General features: G+C 52.0%; 1 protein-coding gene across 1 annotated transcript in view; it reads right to left on the bottom strand.

Moving 5' to 3' along the window:
- LOC119107885 (serine/threonine-protein kinase BRSK2) overlaps positions 1–18,108 on the bottom strand; it is a 111,119-nt gene that overhangs the window by 24,579 nt on the left and 68,432 nt on the right. The window contains exon 6 of the mRNA XM_037231457.1: positions 1,761–1,960. Coding sequence (XP_037087352.1) covers positions 1,761–1,960 — 200 coding nt within the window. The remainder of the gene's footprint in view (positions 1–1,760; positions 1,961–18,108) is intronic.

Genomic DNA, 18,108 nt, shown 5'->3' with positions numbered 1-18,108 from the left:
ACTCCGTGGCCGCGGGCGGGGCGGGAGCCGACCAGGCCAGCGGCCTCGGACGTCGCCCCCTCGGTGATGGCCGGCAGGCCCCGGCCGCGTTTGAGCCGGAGCATCTATTGCCTCGGCTGCCGCATGTCGGCCAGGATGAATGGAGTTGAACACGCGGCCGCGAAACTAAGCCATCCATTGCCTGCTGCGGCCTGGACAGAATGAATGGCGGCTGTTAAGGAGTGGAGCCCAGGCATATTGCATACGCACCCTCTGGCTGCAAACGGGAAGCTGAAAAGGTCGCGCGGCAAGCGCTGGATTTCATGCAATGACAACCGGTTCTGAACCATGAGGGCACAAGGTAAAGTTCCCTTTGTGACGCAAAACAACTGCCTTCACGACCGCTTCTGATGTCACGGGAAGAATGGCTCGTGCGTTTTCTATTTGGGAAGACAAGCGCTCCTATCGGGAGGCTGCTCCCTTTGGCTGGTTGTTGACATTTTCTGTATGCCAGGGAATTTCTGCCGTGAAAATGTGCAGTAGGTGATTACAATAGGCGTTAAAAGTCACCTTGTTATCAGCCGAAGGCCCACTGGAGCTTTCTACGTGATTTAACGTGCTCGGCTGCAGCCTGTATTGTAGAAAGCCTCCTGCTTTCAAGAGCTGTAGTCCGGCGTTTGCTTCCAAGAAGACCATCCGAAATGGAAATCCAGCTGCCACGTGTCGCGGCTGTTTTCTAACTTAACGGCTTACATCACATCCCAACGAGATTTTCCACACGCCATTTTGATTCGCAAAGACGACAGAGGAAATGGCTGTTTTCCGTATGTGAAATCGCATTCAGAGTCAGCATCTCAAGGTCTACTTTTCGTTCCGGCCAGACAGCTGGTAGAGGCTGCGCAAAAAGGTTTCCACCCTGAAGCAATGTCACGAGTCGCGCGAAGATCCTGAATGTGTTGTCCCTAGTCTTCTCACATGGCGTCTAGTCTTTCCTACCAAGACGTCGCAGCTGTCTTTCACTGCCACTCACGCACGTGCTCTGCGGATTTTATCGTCACGAAGTGAATTTGAACGGTGCAACGTGTACTGCTACAATTGGCTGTCTGATACCATGTCCAGCTCACACCACACATGAGTGTAGCGTGGCTCAAATATTTGACTCTGGTCAGCTTTTCAGCTACAATAATCCCTGTTTGCAGACCACTCATGCAGCCATTACTGGTGGAATAATTATGACAACGTAGCCACACATGTGCGCAATTCCAGTCGGTACAGCTAAAAAAATGGATAGCCGACTCAAGTGCGGGCACAGTCTTGCGCATTTATATGGAGCGAATCTGAAAGTAAAAGAAGCTCTGCTCTTTTTCGTGGGCCACCATGCGCATTTTATCTAAAGCAGCAGTGTCTGGAACGATTAGCCTGGTGAATAAATCACCCATGGATAAGACTTCACGTCGTAAGTGTTTTACGAAGCATGATATATCGCGCAGCAGCCCCACCCGCGCTTCAACGTTTCCCGTCGTCCGCACCCCATGCAGCTGATCGCTCGGAGCCACAAATCCTCACGTGTCATATTTACCCCACGGCACTCGACGCCCCTTATGGATCCAATAAATTTCGCGTATCCCACATATCTCACAGATTTCCACACATCTTACGAGTCTGGACGTCCTACTAATGCCCCGGATACCCACTGCACTGCGCTGATCACCGTATACCAAAGTATTTGCGCGGTTGCCCAATGGACGCGTATCCATCGGATCCCAACGGTCTCCACTCACGCGGGGCAGAGCAGGTTGTGCACGAGAGCCTCCTTGTCCTTGAAGCAGCCGAGGTGTGTCATGGCCCGCAGGACGTCCGTGTCGAGCAGCTCGGAGCCGGGGATCACATGCGTCTGCACCACCTCCATCATGGGCGGCTCCAGCTCCAGTTCACCCTTCGAGCCGGCCACCACCCACTGGTGCCGGTTAATCTCGCGCAGCTGAAGCACAACGACGGCGGCGTCAGGGCGAGAGGGCGCACCGAAAAGTGGCATCACACCGATTAGAAACGTCAAATGTGCTGACTGGTGACCCCGCAGCACTGAGGTGCGCCACGTCGTACCGAAGAGTCAGAACGCTCGGATTCTTCAATACCAGCGTCTTCCGGAGCAAAGCTGAAACAAAGGGACCAATGGCGCTGCAGCGCTGAAAGACAGGGGCCAATGATATCACAGCCCTGAAATACAGAGGCCAACGGGGGTACAACGCTAAAAATAAGGAACCAATGGCGCCATGGTGGCAATATTTGATGAGTGCGATCATGCAGCTGAATCACAAGGAGTGGTTTCACAGTGGCACCGCAAAACAACGGTGCTGAAATTCGCCGACGTTCGTGGGTGATGTCGCAATGAACCTGTTGGCGGTGGTCACCATGTTGATAATCACATTACGTCATTGATTACGCGCATTTGAGACCACCCCTCCATAATGTATGCGCCTGAGGTACATGTTAATGTGAGTGCAGTTAAGTACGAGTGAAACATTATGTAGAGCTGTATTACTTCACTTGATCTTACACGATTTCGTTTGTCTTTTACTCGAGTCCGGAAAGTACTGCAACAATAGTAAAACTAGTCTTGCACAGCTCGCGGGACTATCAAATTGCAGGCCTTCTCACAATTTCCGCACAGGTTTGCGGTCATGACACTGCATTTCACCGTGAGCTCCCTTCCAAAGTCCCAACGGGGGTTCATGGTAATGCAGGTCAAGGGGTTGTGCTTGAAGGACACTGTCCGTAAGAAACACGTGAGTAGAAGAGGAAAAAACACCCACTGGAGAAAAAAGACAGAGTTGCCATTATGTCTTCTTTTTAAAACATTCGGCAGAGCACCATTCTTTTTTCGATGTCATTTGTTTCCAAGCGGTGGCGTTCTTTTTTATAACTTTGACTCATTGCCTAGCTATAAGGAAAAATCCCCGTTGACGAGGAGTGCCGCAAAACCCGAAAGTGCTCACATTTACGGTCGCGACACGCATTCAGCAGCGAAATCTTACTAACAGCAAATCACATTCCGCGGATTGTATCATATGAGCCGCATCATCGCTTTTGCGAATGTGTCAGCGGCCATGCTGTTTTTGACCATAAGCAGAAAACAGCCTGCAATATCACGGCGATCGTATGACGTTTCTATGGCATCATCATTGCGGAGGTGGCTTTGAAATAGTCCCTCAATAAGCCTTTTGCTACTTTTGCGGGCGTATAACTCAGGAACCAGAGGGCTTTGTATCTTAAAAAGGGTGTGGCCGTGAACCGCATCAAAAGGTCCTCAAGGTGACTTTTTCAGTTCAAAACCTCATATGAGGGTAGAGCATTCCCTTTAACAGCCTAAACGCAATCTCGCCTGAAGAGAGCAGTTTTGTCGTAGTTCAGTGATTTCTGCAACTGTCTGCAGACATTGCAGACATTTATTATTTATTTCATTTGTTATGCAGAAACTGCAGAAAATTTATGTACAGTGATTTCTGCAGTTTGTCGTTATTCTATTTTGGCACCCGAAGTAAAGAGTGTATCGTAATAGTGCAGATAAAGGACTTAAATGGAAATTATTTCAGTGATTTTAGCAACACGTTCCCTGTCACGTCGTAGAAGCTGTTCAGCGCCGTCTCGCGTGCCTTTCTGGTAACGGAACTCATGCAGAATCTCTTTGGCGGACGAATTAGTATTAATGGTTCTTGTAAGTGGAAGTGGCAAAGCGGTTGAACAGCAATATCGTCACCCTGCTCTGCAATGATGTTTGAAAGTTTCAACGCGTGAAGACATTAGCGCGCGGGAAGAAATTACTGGATTGGCCTGCTGTTTCTATAGCGTTTAATTGACCTTTCCCAGTCTCCAACGACCCTACCTGGCTTCTCATGAAACTTTATACGTCGGACTTTGTGAAGTACTTTTGAAGTCACGGGGGAAACTCTACGCTGATTTTCGTGCCGGTACTTCATGGCGCAGTTGACTGACTTTTGAACTCGGTGCTCTATCCTAGCCCAATATCAACACCCAATGTTTCATGCCGTCTTTGTGATGCAGGGCTTGAGTGTGCGTTTCCGCCCGTATCGGGAGCAAGTAAAACATGTCTGGGGCACAACACTAAATTGTGGAAATAATTGTGGCGTCTTTACACGTCATATTTCCCCGGACGCGAGAGGAGAGACTATCACCGGGCCACTGCGCTCGACAATGGCTGGTAAGTTAAACGTCCCTAGTGTAGTCACATTAGGTTAAACGGCGGTGGTAAAGTTAGCCGATATCCCGATGCCGCGGGTCAGTGTTCACGCGACAAGCTCCGCCCAGCCAGAACTCTGATACCAGCGCCACTCGCGTGGGCAACTCATACGGCTTGATTTGTGGAGACAATTAGGCTGCTTTCACAACTTGCACGAACTCAACGCTAATTGTGAGTTCGCTAAGCACATACACATGCATATCCCCACATTCCTGGGCCTGTACGCCTGAGTTATATTTTTTAAAGGTGGAAAACATGAGATCCGATTAAAAATAAAGAGGAAAAGATTATTACATGATTGAAAGAGCAGCAATGCAATTCTCAAAAATATGTTTTGGTCTCCCAAAACAAAAACGTCGGAGTGGTAACCAAGGAACTGCGCTGTGCGTTGAAATACAAACTCATTATGTTGTGCAAGGACGAGTTTTCAATAAGAAAGACTGCTAACAACAAGAAATACGCTTACAGTTTCGGGTGCCATTCTTGGCTCAAAAGAGCTGTGCGGGGCCGCTCCGGCGTCCCTAAATATACCATCGGAAATGCCCCAGCGATCCGGCCGGACCAGCGATTTAGTTTACGAGATCCAATCACCATGAGAGATATCGAAGCGACCGATATAGCCTCATGAGGTCGGCCTGGTGCTCTCCTAGACCTGCCTCGTCAGGGCCGGGCCGGGCCGAGCGGATTTCCGCCGGCCCGGGTCCGCTGATGGTCCCTTCTTCCGGGGACGAGCGTGCCAGGCCAGCACAGGCCTCGTCCTCCCAAACGACGCTACCATGGGGCGATGTCTGCTGGTTCATCATTGGGTATGACAAGCCTTATCTCCACGTTCTGAATCCGTATCCAAAGTCCCCTCTTTCACTCCATGTTTCTGGCCTCAGTCTCTTTTTCTGACACCCCTGATGGCCCGCGCGACAGCGGCGTCAACGAAGATTCTCCGAGCCCATCCGCAGGCAGCAGACTCGCTTCCGCGCTGTGTGAGCCACGCTCGCGGCGAGATCCCAGCGTGGGCCATGCGCTTTTACTCAGGTTTTTGTCTGATTCCAAACGGGCATGCCGTCGCTGCCTAGCCTTTAGGGAGGGTGGACACGATGGGTTACTTTATGATGATGCGATGTTAATGGTGAGCTCATCGCATGGCGACGGCGGACCATGGCGACGAACTTGACAGAACTTTACGCGTCTCATTTGCTCTGCACATGACTTGTGAGACAGCCGCACCCAGTGAACCGCACAGATTCCTGTCTGCCGAATCTGCGGAGCCTGTCTTTGCTCTGGGAATTAAAGCAAACTTGGAAAATCAGGCGAACGTGATTCTTTCGGTCGACAATATGTTCCCCCAATGTATCTCACTAAATTGCGGTGATAATTTCACCACAGCTACAATGGGAAGACTGGGAGAGTTTCTCCCATGAGCCGTTGTCCGTGGCACGGTACTAAATGCTGCATCACTGCTGCCCATGCGCTTATGGGCAATCTGGGGTGGACAGCTAAATACGACGAGGCCATGATTCCAAGCCACGATTGGGGCAGAGCCGGCTGATAGCGCTGTTCGAGTGGCCTCCGACATTTGGTGGCATCGATCCGCACCCTGCGTTGGCCGAGTCTAAAATTCGCGACCGTCCGAGCAGAATGACTAGATTTTCAAAAACGCGACGCGCTGCCAGGTGGTACACAGAATCAGGTCCCCCGGGGCCTGTGCAAGGGTCGCGTGCGCGTGGTGTGCGTGTTCAGCGTCCATCGATTCACCGCCGCAGACAATGTCCCGTGCCAAAGAAGCAGTCAGGCAGAAGCCTTTAGGGCATCAGTCTCCGTATTAACCGGCGTAACGCAGACCGGTGCACCCTCCAGTTAGACAAGAGAATTATCAGTCCTTTGCTGATGTTTCGAGAGAGACTTGTCACGACGGCGCTAAATTAGTTGACCGCTCCCCGACGAAGCCCTCCCAGACCATTTGTAACGACTTACATGAGCCTGGGGCAACAAGGAAGCAATCACTCAAGACCAAGAGCAGTAAGGTAATAATGCTTGAGTGTTTCTAGAAAAAGTTGATCTTGCGATTTAACCTAAGCATCTCGACGTGGCTTGCGCCACCTCTCTCCGCAAATGGCTCACGTTGCGTAAGTTTGCTTCTTCACTGCATGTTTGCGACGCTGGGGTATGCGGATGATTAGGAAAGCGTACATTATAGATTCTTCCCCGAAACAGGTCTGGCAGGGGCGGTACCACCCGAGGAGGAAGACGGAAGTTGCGTCCGTCCAATGACCTTGAAATGCATCATGACACCAAGATAGTTTGTTGTGGTGAAAAAGTAAAACGAAAGTTATCTTCGAGAGCTTCGACTTTAAGACGTATATACGCTTGTAAACTCCGCGCAGACACATTTCAGCAAGTAAACATTAGATTCAGTTCAGAAAATAAGCCCAGTTGTCTCGGATTGCTTTTCAAGACATCAGATTCGCGATTTGGAACATCTATGTTTGCGGCATCCTTCCATCCGGCTGTGACTGGACTTTTTACCAAACACTATAAAGTATATTACAACAAAATCTAGACGTCATAATCAACATATGCAACCAGATCTACAAAGCTCACGTTAGGACATGCAGCCAAAACGTGCGGGCAGTGAGCTCATAGATCGAATTAATTGGGTCGTACAGTATGTCCACTGCAACGGTTAGCATCTAAAAAACTAAGAACACGCGTACCGCTGACAACTTGTGACAATACGTTCTCAACTGTCCCTTCTCTTTGTTTTGCATTGCACTTTTCTCCGTTTGTCGATGGAGACAGGGCATTCCCTAACGCCGTGATTGATGTATTGATCACGCAACATAGTTTTCAAGAGAAGACGTGCAAACGGTAATCAATGCTGCTTCGAAAGCACGTCATGAAACCATTCAACCTGCCATCGTCAGCCTTCGGACTTGGTTACTCTGCATTTGAAGCCATTTGGTGGTGACGTAAGCGTTTCTACACTGGGAGAAGAGCACTCAAGATGACCGCGCACCGGCCGCCAAAGCTCTGCGAGTACACCAGAAACGGCGAAAAGTGGAGGGCATTATCCATGGAGATAAGGGAACGACAGCTTGAACGGTGGCAAACGAGCAATGTGAGCAACGAAACAGCTCGCCACATCACCCGAAGGAAACTGAACAGGAGGTAAGTCTCAGTGAAGTGGGTGTCACGCCTTCCGACAGAGACCCAGCGGCAGCGTCACGTCGCGACGAGATCCAAGTATCTTGCTCTTGCGCGTGGGGAAGGAAATTATTGCCTCCACAGCATCTCCGAGCACGACAAAACCTGAGCCCATCTGCGGGAGCCAAAAAGAGCCCACAGATTTCTGAGGGGCAATGGGTGGAGTCGCCACGCCCATTGCACGGCATTGGAGCTCTCAAGGTCATGCGCATGACGCTCTACTATCTTGAGCGTGTCATCCTGCGGCAAGCCGTCCCGAAGGGTCGCAGCGTCACAGGGCCTCTTGCTGGCAAAGCTGAAGAAGGTGCGGCGCGCCATCCAGAAAGAACGTCCCGAACTTTACGACAAAGGTGCCGTCCTGCTATAGGACAGCGCGACGCCGATTCAGGAGCGGCGGGTCCATGAGGTATGGACTCGTGTTAGTGCGAAGCACTAGGACACCCAGACTTGCCCTGACCGCGTTACTTGTTCTTTTTGTGTCCAAAAGTCAAGGAGTGACTGGGCGTCTAAAGTCAAGAAGAGTTGTTCGCCAGCTAGGGAGTTATCAGCGAAGCATACCAGACATCTCTGCAGCGCGTGACCAACGTAGTGGCGTGCGGCGACATTGAACTGCTTGTGAAAGGATGGCAGGCAGGTGTGAAGGTCGAGAATGGAAATTTACTGTGGGAAATGTCTGAGGCTTCTGATGCAATAAACTACATCATTCTAAGCTGTTTATTTTCTAGGTATAGACCAACATAATAAACTTGTTTTGCGACCTGGACGATGTTGAAGTAAATTTCATGAGAGCTTGCAACTTGCGATTTAACGGAACCACCACAGGCTGATGTTTAAGGTACGGCATTAGCTTCAACTCCGCAACGACGCCGCGATATTCAGCGGCGAGTACCGCGCTGAATTCGATTCTTAGGTTGTGGTCGTATTCTAAACTTGGCAAGCTTCAAGAAACTCGTCGAAGCTGCTTGGTTGATGTCCTATCGCTGCAATGAAGTGCGAAATACGCCCGTCTTTGCGAAGATTAGCTCTACGTCTCAGGATTGCAATAGTTTTATGTGAAATGCAATATCAGCGATACACAAACTCTTCTCATAATTACATAATCCGTTTTTGCAAGACGGTTTCAACACCACTGCGTGGCTATCCGCCTGAAGCTAAAACAATGAGTTATTAATCCAAGTCTGGCAAAGGTCGGCATCCTCATTGTCTGTTGTTACAGAGCCAAACGCTCGCCATCACATGTGGAACCTCCCACCACTGCCTCCAAATCTCTCATAAGTCTAGATTTCCGCGAGGTTTTAGAGCTCCGCTATGATATAACAAACACAGAGGATGTGGCCAAAGCGGTCGTTCCTTTTGTTGGCGAGGCAACCACACATTCTCGACAGTCGACATGTTGCGGAAAGCCATACATGCTGGCTGCCCAACCTTCAGACGGTGCACAGTTTAAGGAGCTTGCTCAGATATTTCGAAACGATGTTGACTGAATGCGCCCTTTCACCGACATTCAATAATTTTCAGACATTGCGGAAGGAAGTCGCCGACTGACCAGTTCGCAGACAGCTTACGGATGGGAGTTTCGAGAGCTCTCACAGACATCCCACCCTCGAGTGGTGTCGACGCCGAAACTCGTCAGTCTTAATACCACGCTGTCGTGGCACTGTCCACCGTGCTTCCTCGCTAGAACTGATCCAGCTTCACACCCTCCGGATTGGTCAGATATATGTGCAGGGCTTAGACTTCACCCCAGGTGCAGTGACCGGTGAGGCAAAAGTTTGCAAAAGATGTTGGAAGACCTTGCGCGCATCTACACAGCCGGGGCATATATCAAACATGTTTCCTAGAACAGTGTGGCGCGCAATGTTGTCAGGCTCTTCAAGGCAGCACTTATCGTATCATCAATACTGGATTAGTGAGAAAGTTGAAAGCCTTTAGACACTTTTCCTTATCGGTGCCGACTTTGAAAAAAGTCGGCTTGTGACCACCTCGCTATTACTTGAGTCATGAGTGCGCAGCAAAAACCAGCAAGGATGTCCGCCCGTCCACCTCTGCACACGGTGTATGAATGAAGCTGCTACCGGTGTATCACTGCAGCTACTACCAGTGTTCCATGATGAGTCCATTCCAGCTGATGCACACCCGAATCAGGACGGTGCTGCGGGACTAATTGGGGACGTGGCTTCGCCTAAGCCAGACTGATGCCGTCGTGTGGTGTCTCGGCTTCTGCTGCGTTCAGAGAAACCCCATCGATTTTCCGGGCTGCCTGAAGCCATTAAGACGAGGGAGCCTGCCAGACCACGCGAAGGAAGTCTGCTTTGAGCTAGCTTATGTTGCTTCGCAACAAAAACAAGACTGGCGAAGGTAAATGTTTGAGCCTCTGACTCAAATAAACCCCGGAGAACAACAGCAAAAAGCGCAGACATATTTGGAATGTTAAAACAAACTACAGCTCGAAAGGAGGCGGTGCCAGGAGAAAGGCGCGAAGTGGCGGAATAACATAAAGAGCAATAGCAGCAACAAGAGCATTCATTTATGGGCAGGAAAGGGACCCAGTCGCCATGAGGTCAAAAACCGGCTCCTGCTGATCGCAGTACACCTTAACCCTTTTAGTGGCGAGACTATTGATTTTACGACATGACCTATCGAGCTAAGATGGGAAACGTGGCTGGTCACCTGCTGATATTGCAGTTCTACAAGTACAGTAAAGCGCTTCATTTGCGTCAGATGAACCTTGAAACCATGTGTGGGCGGAAGCTTCCATTTTCCTTTTTTCGCTTCTCTCCACCCCATGTTTTCTATTTCATTCTGTTTTTTGTCCTCCTTCTTTCCTCCTTTTCCTTTCCCTCCACCCCTTCTTTTGCTCATTTATCCCTTCCCCTTTGCACAACACCTCCACCCGTGCCCTCGGTCCGTGATCCATGCTCTTAAACTTCACCTTAACCCCTGTCTCGTTCCTCACCGTGAGCCGTGTTTCGTCCCTCACGGCGAGTCGGGTCTCGTCCCTCATCGTGACCCGGGTCTCGTCCCTTACCGTGAGCCGGGTCTCGTCCCTTACCGTGAGCCGAGTCTCGTCCCTTACCGTGAGCCGGGTCTCGTCCCTCGCTGTGAGCCGGGTCTCGTCCCTTTCCGTGAGCCGGGTCTCGTATCTCACCGTGAGCCGGATCTCGTCCCTCACCGTGAACCGGGTCTCATCCCTTACCGTGAGCCGAGTATCGTCCCTTACCGTGAGCCGGGTCTCGGGGTTGACGTCAATCATGCCCCGCAGCAGGTTCTGACAGTCGGGCGGCACGAAGTGCGGGATGTGAAACGTGCCCCGTTTGACCTTCTCCAGCAGCTGGCGCAAGTTGTCGTCGTCGAACGGCAGCGCGCCCACCAGAAGCGCGTACAGGATCACGCCACACGACCACACGTCCGCCCGACGACCGTCGTACTTCTCCCCCTGCCGGCGCGAGGGGGTCACGTGACGGGTCGGGGTCATGGCTGGGGTCAGTGTGCAGGCCACGGTTTAGGATAGCGTTCAGAAGCCACTTCGGGACATCTCTAAAGCCGCCGTGCAGGCCATGTCGTCAGCGACGCCTCGAGCTCAAATGCAGGTTCAGGCGACGTCGCCGGTCGCTCCGCAAGTGATGGTGCGAGTATACCCGCACTATAATTTAATACCGGATGCCACGCTACAGGCCACACAGGAGGTTGCGAAACAGCAGACGTGCGCTTCAGACCGTGGATTACGACACATGTCACGTTGTTCTTTCAGCTGTAAAACACCGAATAGGTCACGTAGCAAGTCACACTGAAGGCCACGCCATGGTCACTGTGTGTAACGAAGCGTACCACGCGGTGTTGACCTAAATGTCTGCAGGTCGTCTGAAAAATGTAAGCCAAAACACAGATCACATCACATTTCACACTATAATGTGTGATTTAGTTTCTACCAACTGGTTTCCCTTACGCTGGAGGGATATGAGGCAGTAAGGCACTTTCCCCTTGATGGCATTGGAGGCAGTGTAGCCTGCGGGTGCTCGGTTCCGGTTGGTTGGAATCGCTCGGTTGCACTCATTCAACCCATGAGACGTTGGATAGTACATAAATACAGTGCTAATAAAATGATTAATTTTTACCACCAAACTTGTGTCCCATCTGGACTGAAGCCTATCAATTCCCCAAACTCGCCTTACCTGCATCAAACGTTTGGTATACAAGCAGGGCATGCATCATTGTCACAGTCTTCTTTTCGGGGGCGGTGGGTATTTCCGTTCTATCGAACAACATTTACGAGTATTGCTAGTCAAATGGTCGCCAGGTCTACGCTGCCCAGCGCATTGGAGCCCTAATGGCCCTGGTCGGGTCAAGACGGCAGCTCTGCCGAGGGCCTTTATACAACCAGCACGGCTGGTCGCCCGCATCGGCGGAAGTTGGCTCGATGCCGCCGTGACGACTAACTTTATCCAGCGAGGCGTTGGCGGGCCCGAGGTCTTTGGCGGACACTCGGCTATGCTCTGCGTGAAACAAGGAGCATGCTGGCAGCTTAGTCGCGAATTTCGGCGTGCAGCCAGCGCCGATGTCATCTTCTATTCTTAACTTCCACTTATGTAGATAAACATTTGCACGAGGAATCTTACGCTTCCTTAAATCGGTCGCCACGTTTCGGCCTGCTTTGAGATCGTTCTCATCCGCCGGCGACAAACAGGCCCTAAATCGGGCCGAGCGATCAGCACGGCACTCTGTAGCACGACTACGCGCTGCAGACAACTGGGGCCAAGCGCCGAATCAGTTGGGAACGGCAGACGTCATGCAACGCCTGTTTTGTCATGCGGGTTTTATCGAATTGCGCTCCTACTTCGGAGAGCCTTCAGAAGAAAAAGATGAAAGGACGTCTAAATGGTTGTAATGTTCGACGTAAGACCCATCACGACTGATGAACCACGGGCCACCACTATTACAAGAAAAGGACAAAAGGACAAGGACAAGGGACATATAAAAATGTTTAGGCTGCATGGTTGGTTGCTGTATTCAGATGGCAAACACCCATTCACATTGTAAGAAACAACGGATGGATATGAGAACACATGGCTATCTTTGATCCTGCATGCCACTCTAGTTCCTGCTTAATTCACTAAGATCGGCGCGCACTCAAAACGTCGTACAAAACGCCACTCATTTTAGACCGCATCAAATGGAGCAAAAACCTTTGCAGAGCCATGAGATTGATTTCAAGACGACAGCAGCAGTCGCTGTTTTCCGCGAGAGCTCCCAGGTTTCCTATGCCTTTTCAGCGGCAGCGTTCAGCTGCAAGGTCCCCACCATCCTCCAATTTCATCTGGGAATTCTCACAGGAGCAACCTCCGAAGAGCGCTCACGAACACAGCTGTCGCGCGGGCCGAGTGACGTTCTACCATTAGTGCCAAACCCGAGATATGGCGAGAACGACTTATGAAAATAACACGCACACTACCAGTTGGAAAACCAGGGTAGTGTGTGGAGGGGGGGGGGGGGGGGAGGGAGGGTCGGACAGCAAAACTCTCGCCAACAGTATTGAGGCTGAGCGACGAGAGAATCTCCACGTTCACTTTGGAAACTCTTTCTAGGTACGCCACAATATGTGCAAGAATGTCAAACGCGTTTAAAAGCGTGGATATTAGATGGTAACAGTTCGGCAATCAATCCGCCACTCAGAGTGGTGGTGGGGTGGAGCCTGGGTGGGGCGAGGCGGCGGGGATCAGACTTCAATCCAACACAAAACACCCAGTAAGGGTACTGCGTGGAGGGTGTAGTGGGGCCCGGCAGGCGTCGTGCGCACTCGTAGCGATGCAAACAGTCGGATGCGAGATTGCAATTTCCAGTTCAGCAGCAGCAAATGCCCCGCGCGTAGCGTCCATTACCGCCGCTAGCCGCTCCGCCGCCCGCCGCCGCGAGCCCGCTGATTAGTGGGAGCGTGCAGCACATCTCATTCTGAGGCCCGACAGCAATTGAAATTAGCCAGTTCCACCGAATCGGGCGTGCGGCAGCCTTGGCGCCGGCGGTGTTTTGGCGCACACAAAGATGGGGGAGTGGCAGGAGCGGCGAGCACTGCAGACCAGGGACAGGAGCGGCGAGCACTGCAAACCAGTATGGGCAGGAGCGGCGAGCACTGCGGGCCAGGAAGGGCAGGAGCGGCGGGCATTGCAGACCAGGGACAGGAGCGGCGAGCACTGCAAACCAGGGACGGGAGCGGCGAGCACTGCAGGCCAGGAGGGACAGGAGCTGCAGGCACTGCAGACCATGGGCAGGAGCGGCGAACACTGCGAGCCAAGAGGGGCAGAAGTGGCAAACACTGCAGGCTAGTGGCGCTTCACGGTTGTAGCAGTGATCCGATGGCACTGACGCCTCTGGTAACGCCTCAGCAGGGGCCCGACCAGGATCTGGCAAGAGGAGGCCTAGACAGGGGCAGAGGTTCCTTGAAAACCGGGGCCGTCACACGTTGTCACGCCAAGGTTCTTCAGCTGTGTGGCCTGGACTATTGATCCCACAACACTGCTCTCCGGGACTCCGCCAGGACCTCACGGCAGGACCCAGTCCCATCTTACTGCGGTGAGGTGCCATGTACTGAATTTGACGTTTCTGACGGGTGTAGCACGAAATGTTACAGCTACGGCTGGTGCAGTGTGCTAGACATGGCCCGACATCTGAAGGATGGTGGGACCACGTGCGGCCCCCCTCCCGGTTGCTGGAATCGCTTGCAAACTGCGCGGAAAACAGATGTCATGTTACACATTTGCTAGTCATTCATTTGCTACCGTAACGAGTCGTTCAGTGAAAAACAACACATAAGTGAGGTAGCCCTATTTCCCAATTTATGCCGCTCCCCGTCCCATCGTCATTTAAGATGCTCAAATAATCGTGAAACCAAGTAATTGTAAAAGAGCGGTTCAAGCAACAATATAAAAATGCAAGCACGTGGTATTGTACTTTTTCCTCGGAATGTTGTAAAGTTCCGTTTTTGGTGCGTGGGTGATTTTCAACACGCGATCCGTCGAGGTTTGATGGAATATCTGAACGCAAGTACTCTGATCCCGTCTATGACGCGGCACTAATTCGCTTTGATATTTACACGACTGCTTCCGCCGCAAACCACGACAAATGACACGACGGACATGGCGGAAATAAGCGAAAGTGGTGGAAATAAGCAGCACGACGTGGCGGAAATAAGCAGCAGCCAAACATGAGCCTTTGGCAGCATCCCAGAGCTGCAACTCGCCATAAATGGACGGACAAAGCCGCGAATGGGCGTCGTATTTTATACCCGACTGAAGGTGAGTGGGAGGCGGTACAGGGACCGCGACGGCGGCGGAGACAGAGGCGGAGGCGGCGGCGGCGGCGGCTGCCTGCCAGGCGCCAAGCTCGGTGTCTGGCGTCAAGTTCCAGAAATTGGGGACGGTGCTGCATAAGCGTAGGTGGATGGGCAGCTGACGGTGGGCGCCACGCTTTGAGCGCAACTGTCGTCAAATATGGTCATGTCTGGACGACACAGCAATACTTTTCGCTAGGTGAAAAGATTGTGAACAGAGACGCACACATGTTTCCGACCGGAGACGTTATGCTCGAGCCATCACCGACAGCATCTTGGCTGCATACAATTCACTGGAACAGGAACTGAAGGCGACTGACGTATTTTTGAATGATGCACGTTTTGTGATTTTGAACTGTTTTTGGATGACCTGAGTCTGTTGTGGGAGTTATACTAACATTGGAGAGTCCTAAGAGGGTTTTAGAGCTTTATAGACGTTTACGTTGGTTCAGCAGCCAGCACTGATCTGCAACAAATACCGCGGCTGACGAATGCGGCGGGACATGCGGACCATTTTTCATTGAAAACAGCGCAACTTATCATCTTGGCCCATCAGAACAAGAAGAATATATCTTCCTGGACTTCTGCCGATCAACCTTTCTCAATATTTACCACCAATGGAGATGATTTCCCCCAAAACGGCCTTCCATGAGAACAAGCATGTCATGTTAAATTTCTGTATCAAGATAACATAAACGTCTACCACCCAGACGCGATGCACCTCTAAGGAACGCATGCCGGCGCCACCATGGTCTACTGAGCCTGTCCGTTCGGACCGCCGCTATGGAGGCGGTTATTTCTGGTTATTTCTGGCAGCTGAGATTCTCTGGAACGACAGCTCACTCGTCTTGCCCGCAGACAATGGTGACGAATGTGCTACTGGGTGCCGCCGGACATTCCCGCGCGCTGGGTCACGGAGAGAGCAGGCTCTCCGGGCCGGCGATCAATCTCATGACCCTGCAGCAGAAATGTGAGGCGGCGAACACGGATGAAGCCCACCCGTGCGCAGGGTTGGCTCAGATGGCGTACTTTTGACTTTTTCCTGCCTTGCGGGCCGCAGTGGACGCATGTCAATTCAGTCCGTGCTGAGCTCAAACAGGATGGCTGCTGGGACGAGCCGGAGCCTCCCAGAGCACGGCCCGCTCCTGTTTACCGCAGCACCAGGCGCCCGGGCGGGCCAGACCCTGCCGGCCGACTCGGCGTGCTATTGAGCTGACGGCCGCCGCCGCCGCCACCGCGGAGCCAGCCGGGCACAACAGCCGCCATTCGTCACCGACTGCGGCGCCGCGCAGCCGCCGCTGGGGCCGCCGGCGACGATCGCAGCCGCAGAAGGCGCTGGCCAGCCCCCGGAGGCCGGCCGGGAACCGGGCGTGGCCAAGGCAGCGATATCTCATCTGCTTTGATCATGTTAGGACGCATCGCAAAATAACAACAAAAACAACGCAAAGTCCCCGAAAGCTACTGGAGTTATGTCCTCATTTATCCCTTTGATGGATGACTACGTCCTTGGCTGGAATTGAGCCAACGAGTGACCGTTTTGGAAAAGTGCCATGGTCTTCCATGAAAAGACTGTTGATGTAAAAATGTCCTAGCTCAATCTTCCCGTAAGCGCCGCTGCAGCGGAGTCAGTCCTATCACGATAGCTGTGTGGTTAAGCTATAATCGCTGGTAACGTTGAGTGAACAGCAGAGGTGGTGCCCGCTGCCTATAGCGCGTGAGGCCTTCCAGCGCCGACCAGAGAACGCTGCAGAAGCCGCGATCAGAGCAGTCACGCAGATCAGATCAGATCAGAGCAGTCAGTGATCACGTGCATGCCCACGCCAGTTTGTCACACTCGCGCGGCCGATCGCGTGTTAGCGCCGCGCCAGAGGGTGGGGTCAGGCCTGCGGTCTCACGCTGATAAGGCGGAGCGCCTGTCGGCAGCAGTTGACCAGCCTGCACTCTGCTGGGGCGTCCACAGAGTCGGGGCGGGACATTATGTGATTGGGAGGTGACCGCCGCTCTCGTCATGCGTGCCTTTACCCCCTTGAAGGGAAGTAAAGGCTTCGTAAAAGGGTCGCAAACAAGCAAAAATCCCTCTTCCAAAAATGCGTTCATCGTGCTACGCAGAGAATGGTACGAAGCTCTCCTCCTCCCCACACCGTGTTGCGAAATATAGGAGGCCCTCATTTCGTGCCTCTGAATCATGCGTTCCGGAATGGTCACTGGCGGCCTTGAAAATTGGGGTTTGCATTTACATTTGCAATTAGCATCGTAACAAAGAAATCTACGAAGGTGGAACAACGCGCCGTTCATCGCGGAAGATGAAAACGAAGGCCACGTGTCGTGGGGAAGAAGAAGTTTATGGATATGGTATTAGCGTGTGGCTGGGCTGGGAGCTGCAGGTCGCACAGCATGCGGGAAAGAATAACGCTGGCTGGATCCTGCTGGCCAACGAGGCGCCAAGCTCCACTGATAGGATAGAAAGACGACGGAAAAAGATAAGGCGAGGACTTTAAAAGTGGCTATTGGAGCTGGATTATGCAATAAAAAGCGTCATATGACTGAAGAAAATGGCATGCAGCTGCACACACACACAAAACGTTTTCTCATGGACATAGGAGCACCTCCAAAACTGGATCAGTCAAACTACATCCTGAAGCAAGTTGTTCCGTACATCACCAAAGATATAATGATATTGTTCGGTATATCACTAAATAAATAATGATAGTGTTCCGTACATCACCAAGAGATAATGATAATGTTCCGTATATCACCAAAAAGGTAATGACGCTGTTCCGTATATCACCAAAGAGATAATGATAATGTTCCGTATGCCATCACATAGATAATGATAATTATCCGTATATCACCAAAGATATGATGATAATGCTCCGTACATTACCGACATTACCGGTAATGGTAATGTACTCCGTACATTACCATTACCGATAATGATTATGTTCCGTATGTCACCGAAGAGATAATGCCAACTTTTACAAGAGGCGGGTGAGGCCTTGGCCTTATGCCTGAGCGTTAGGGGATACGACCACCAGCATACCACAAACAGCGGGCGTACCACGTGCACTTGCATTGTTAGTCTTCTTCCGTCCTATCGCAGTAGAGATCTCCTCCCCTCCCCTGCTCCCCTCTCTACAAGGCGATATGAAGAGTTGCGAGTACAGAGCAGGGACCGTGCTCGCTCCAACGACGCCCGCTACAGGGGGCGGGCGGCGCTCGCCCGGTCGTTTGCGTGAGCGATCGTTGGAGGTACTGGCCGGCGCGGCGCCGCGGGGGCGCCGCGATGGCGGGCGGAGACCCGGGTCAGAGGTCAGACCACGGGATCTCCGGGGTCAGCTGACGAAATATGGTG

Source organism: Pollicipes pollicipes, unplaced genomic scaffold (genome assembly GCF_011947565.3).
Source record: "Pollicipes pollicipes isolate AB1234 unplaced genomic scaffold, Ppol_2.1 Scaffold_6686;HRSCAF=7923_pilon_pilon_pilon, whole genome shotgun sequence".
Taxonomy (NCBI): domain Eukaryota; kingdom Metazoa; phylum Arthropoda; class Thecostraca; order Pollicipedomorpha; family Pollicipedidae; genus Pollicipes; species Pollicipes pollicipes.
Note: the sequence above shows the minus strand (reverse complement) of the source record. Positions and strands in the feature narration are given on the sequence as shown.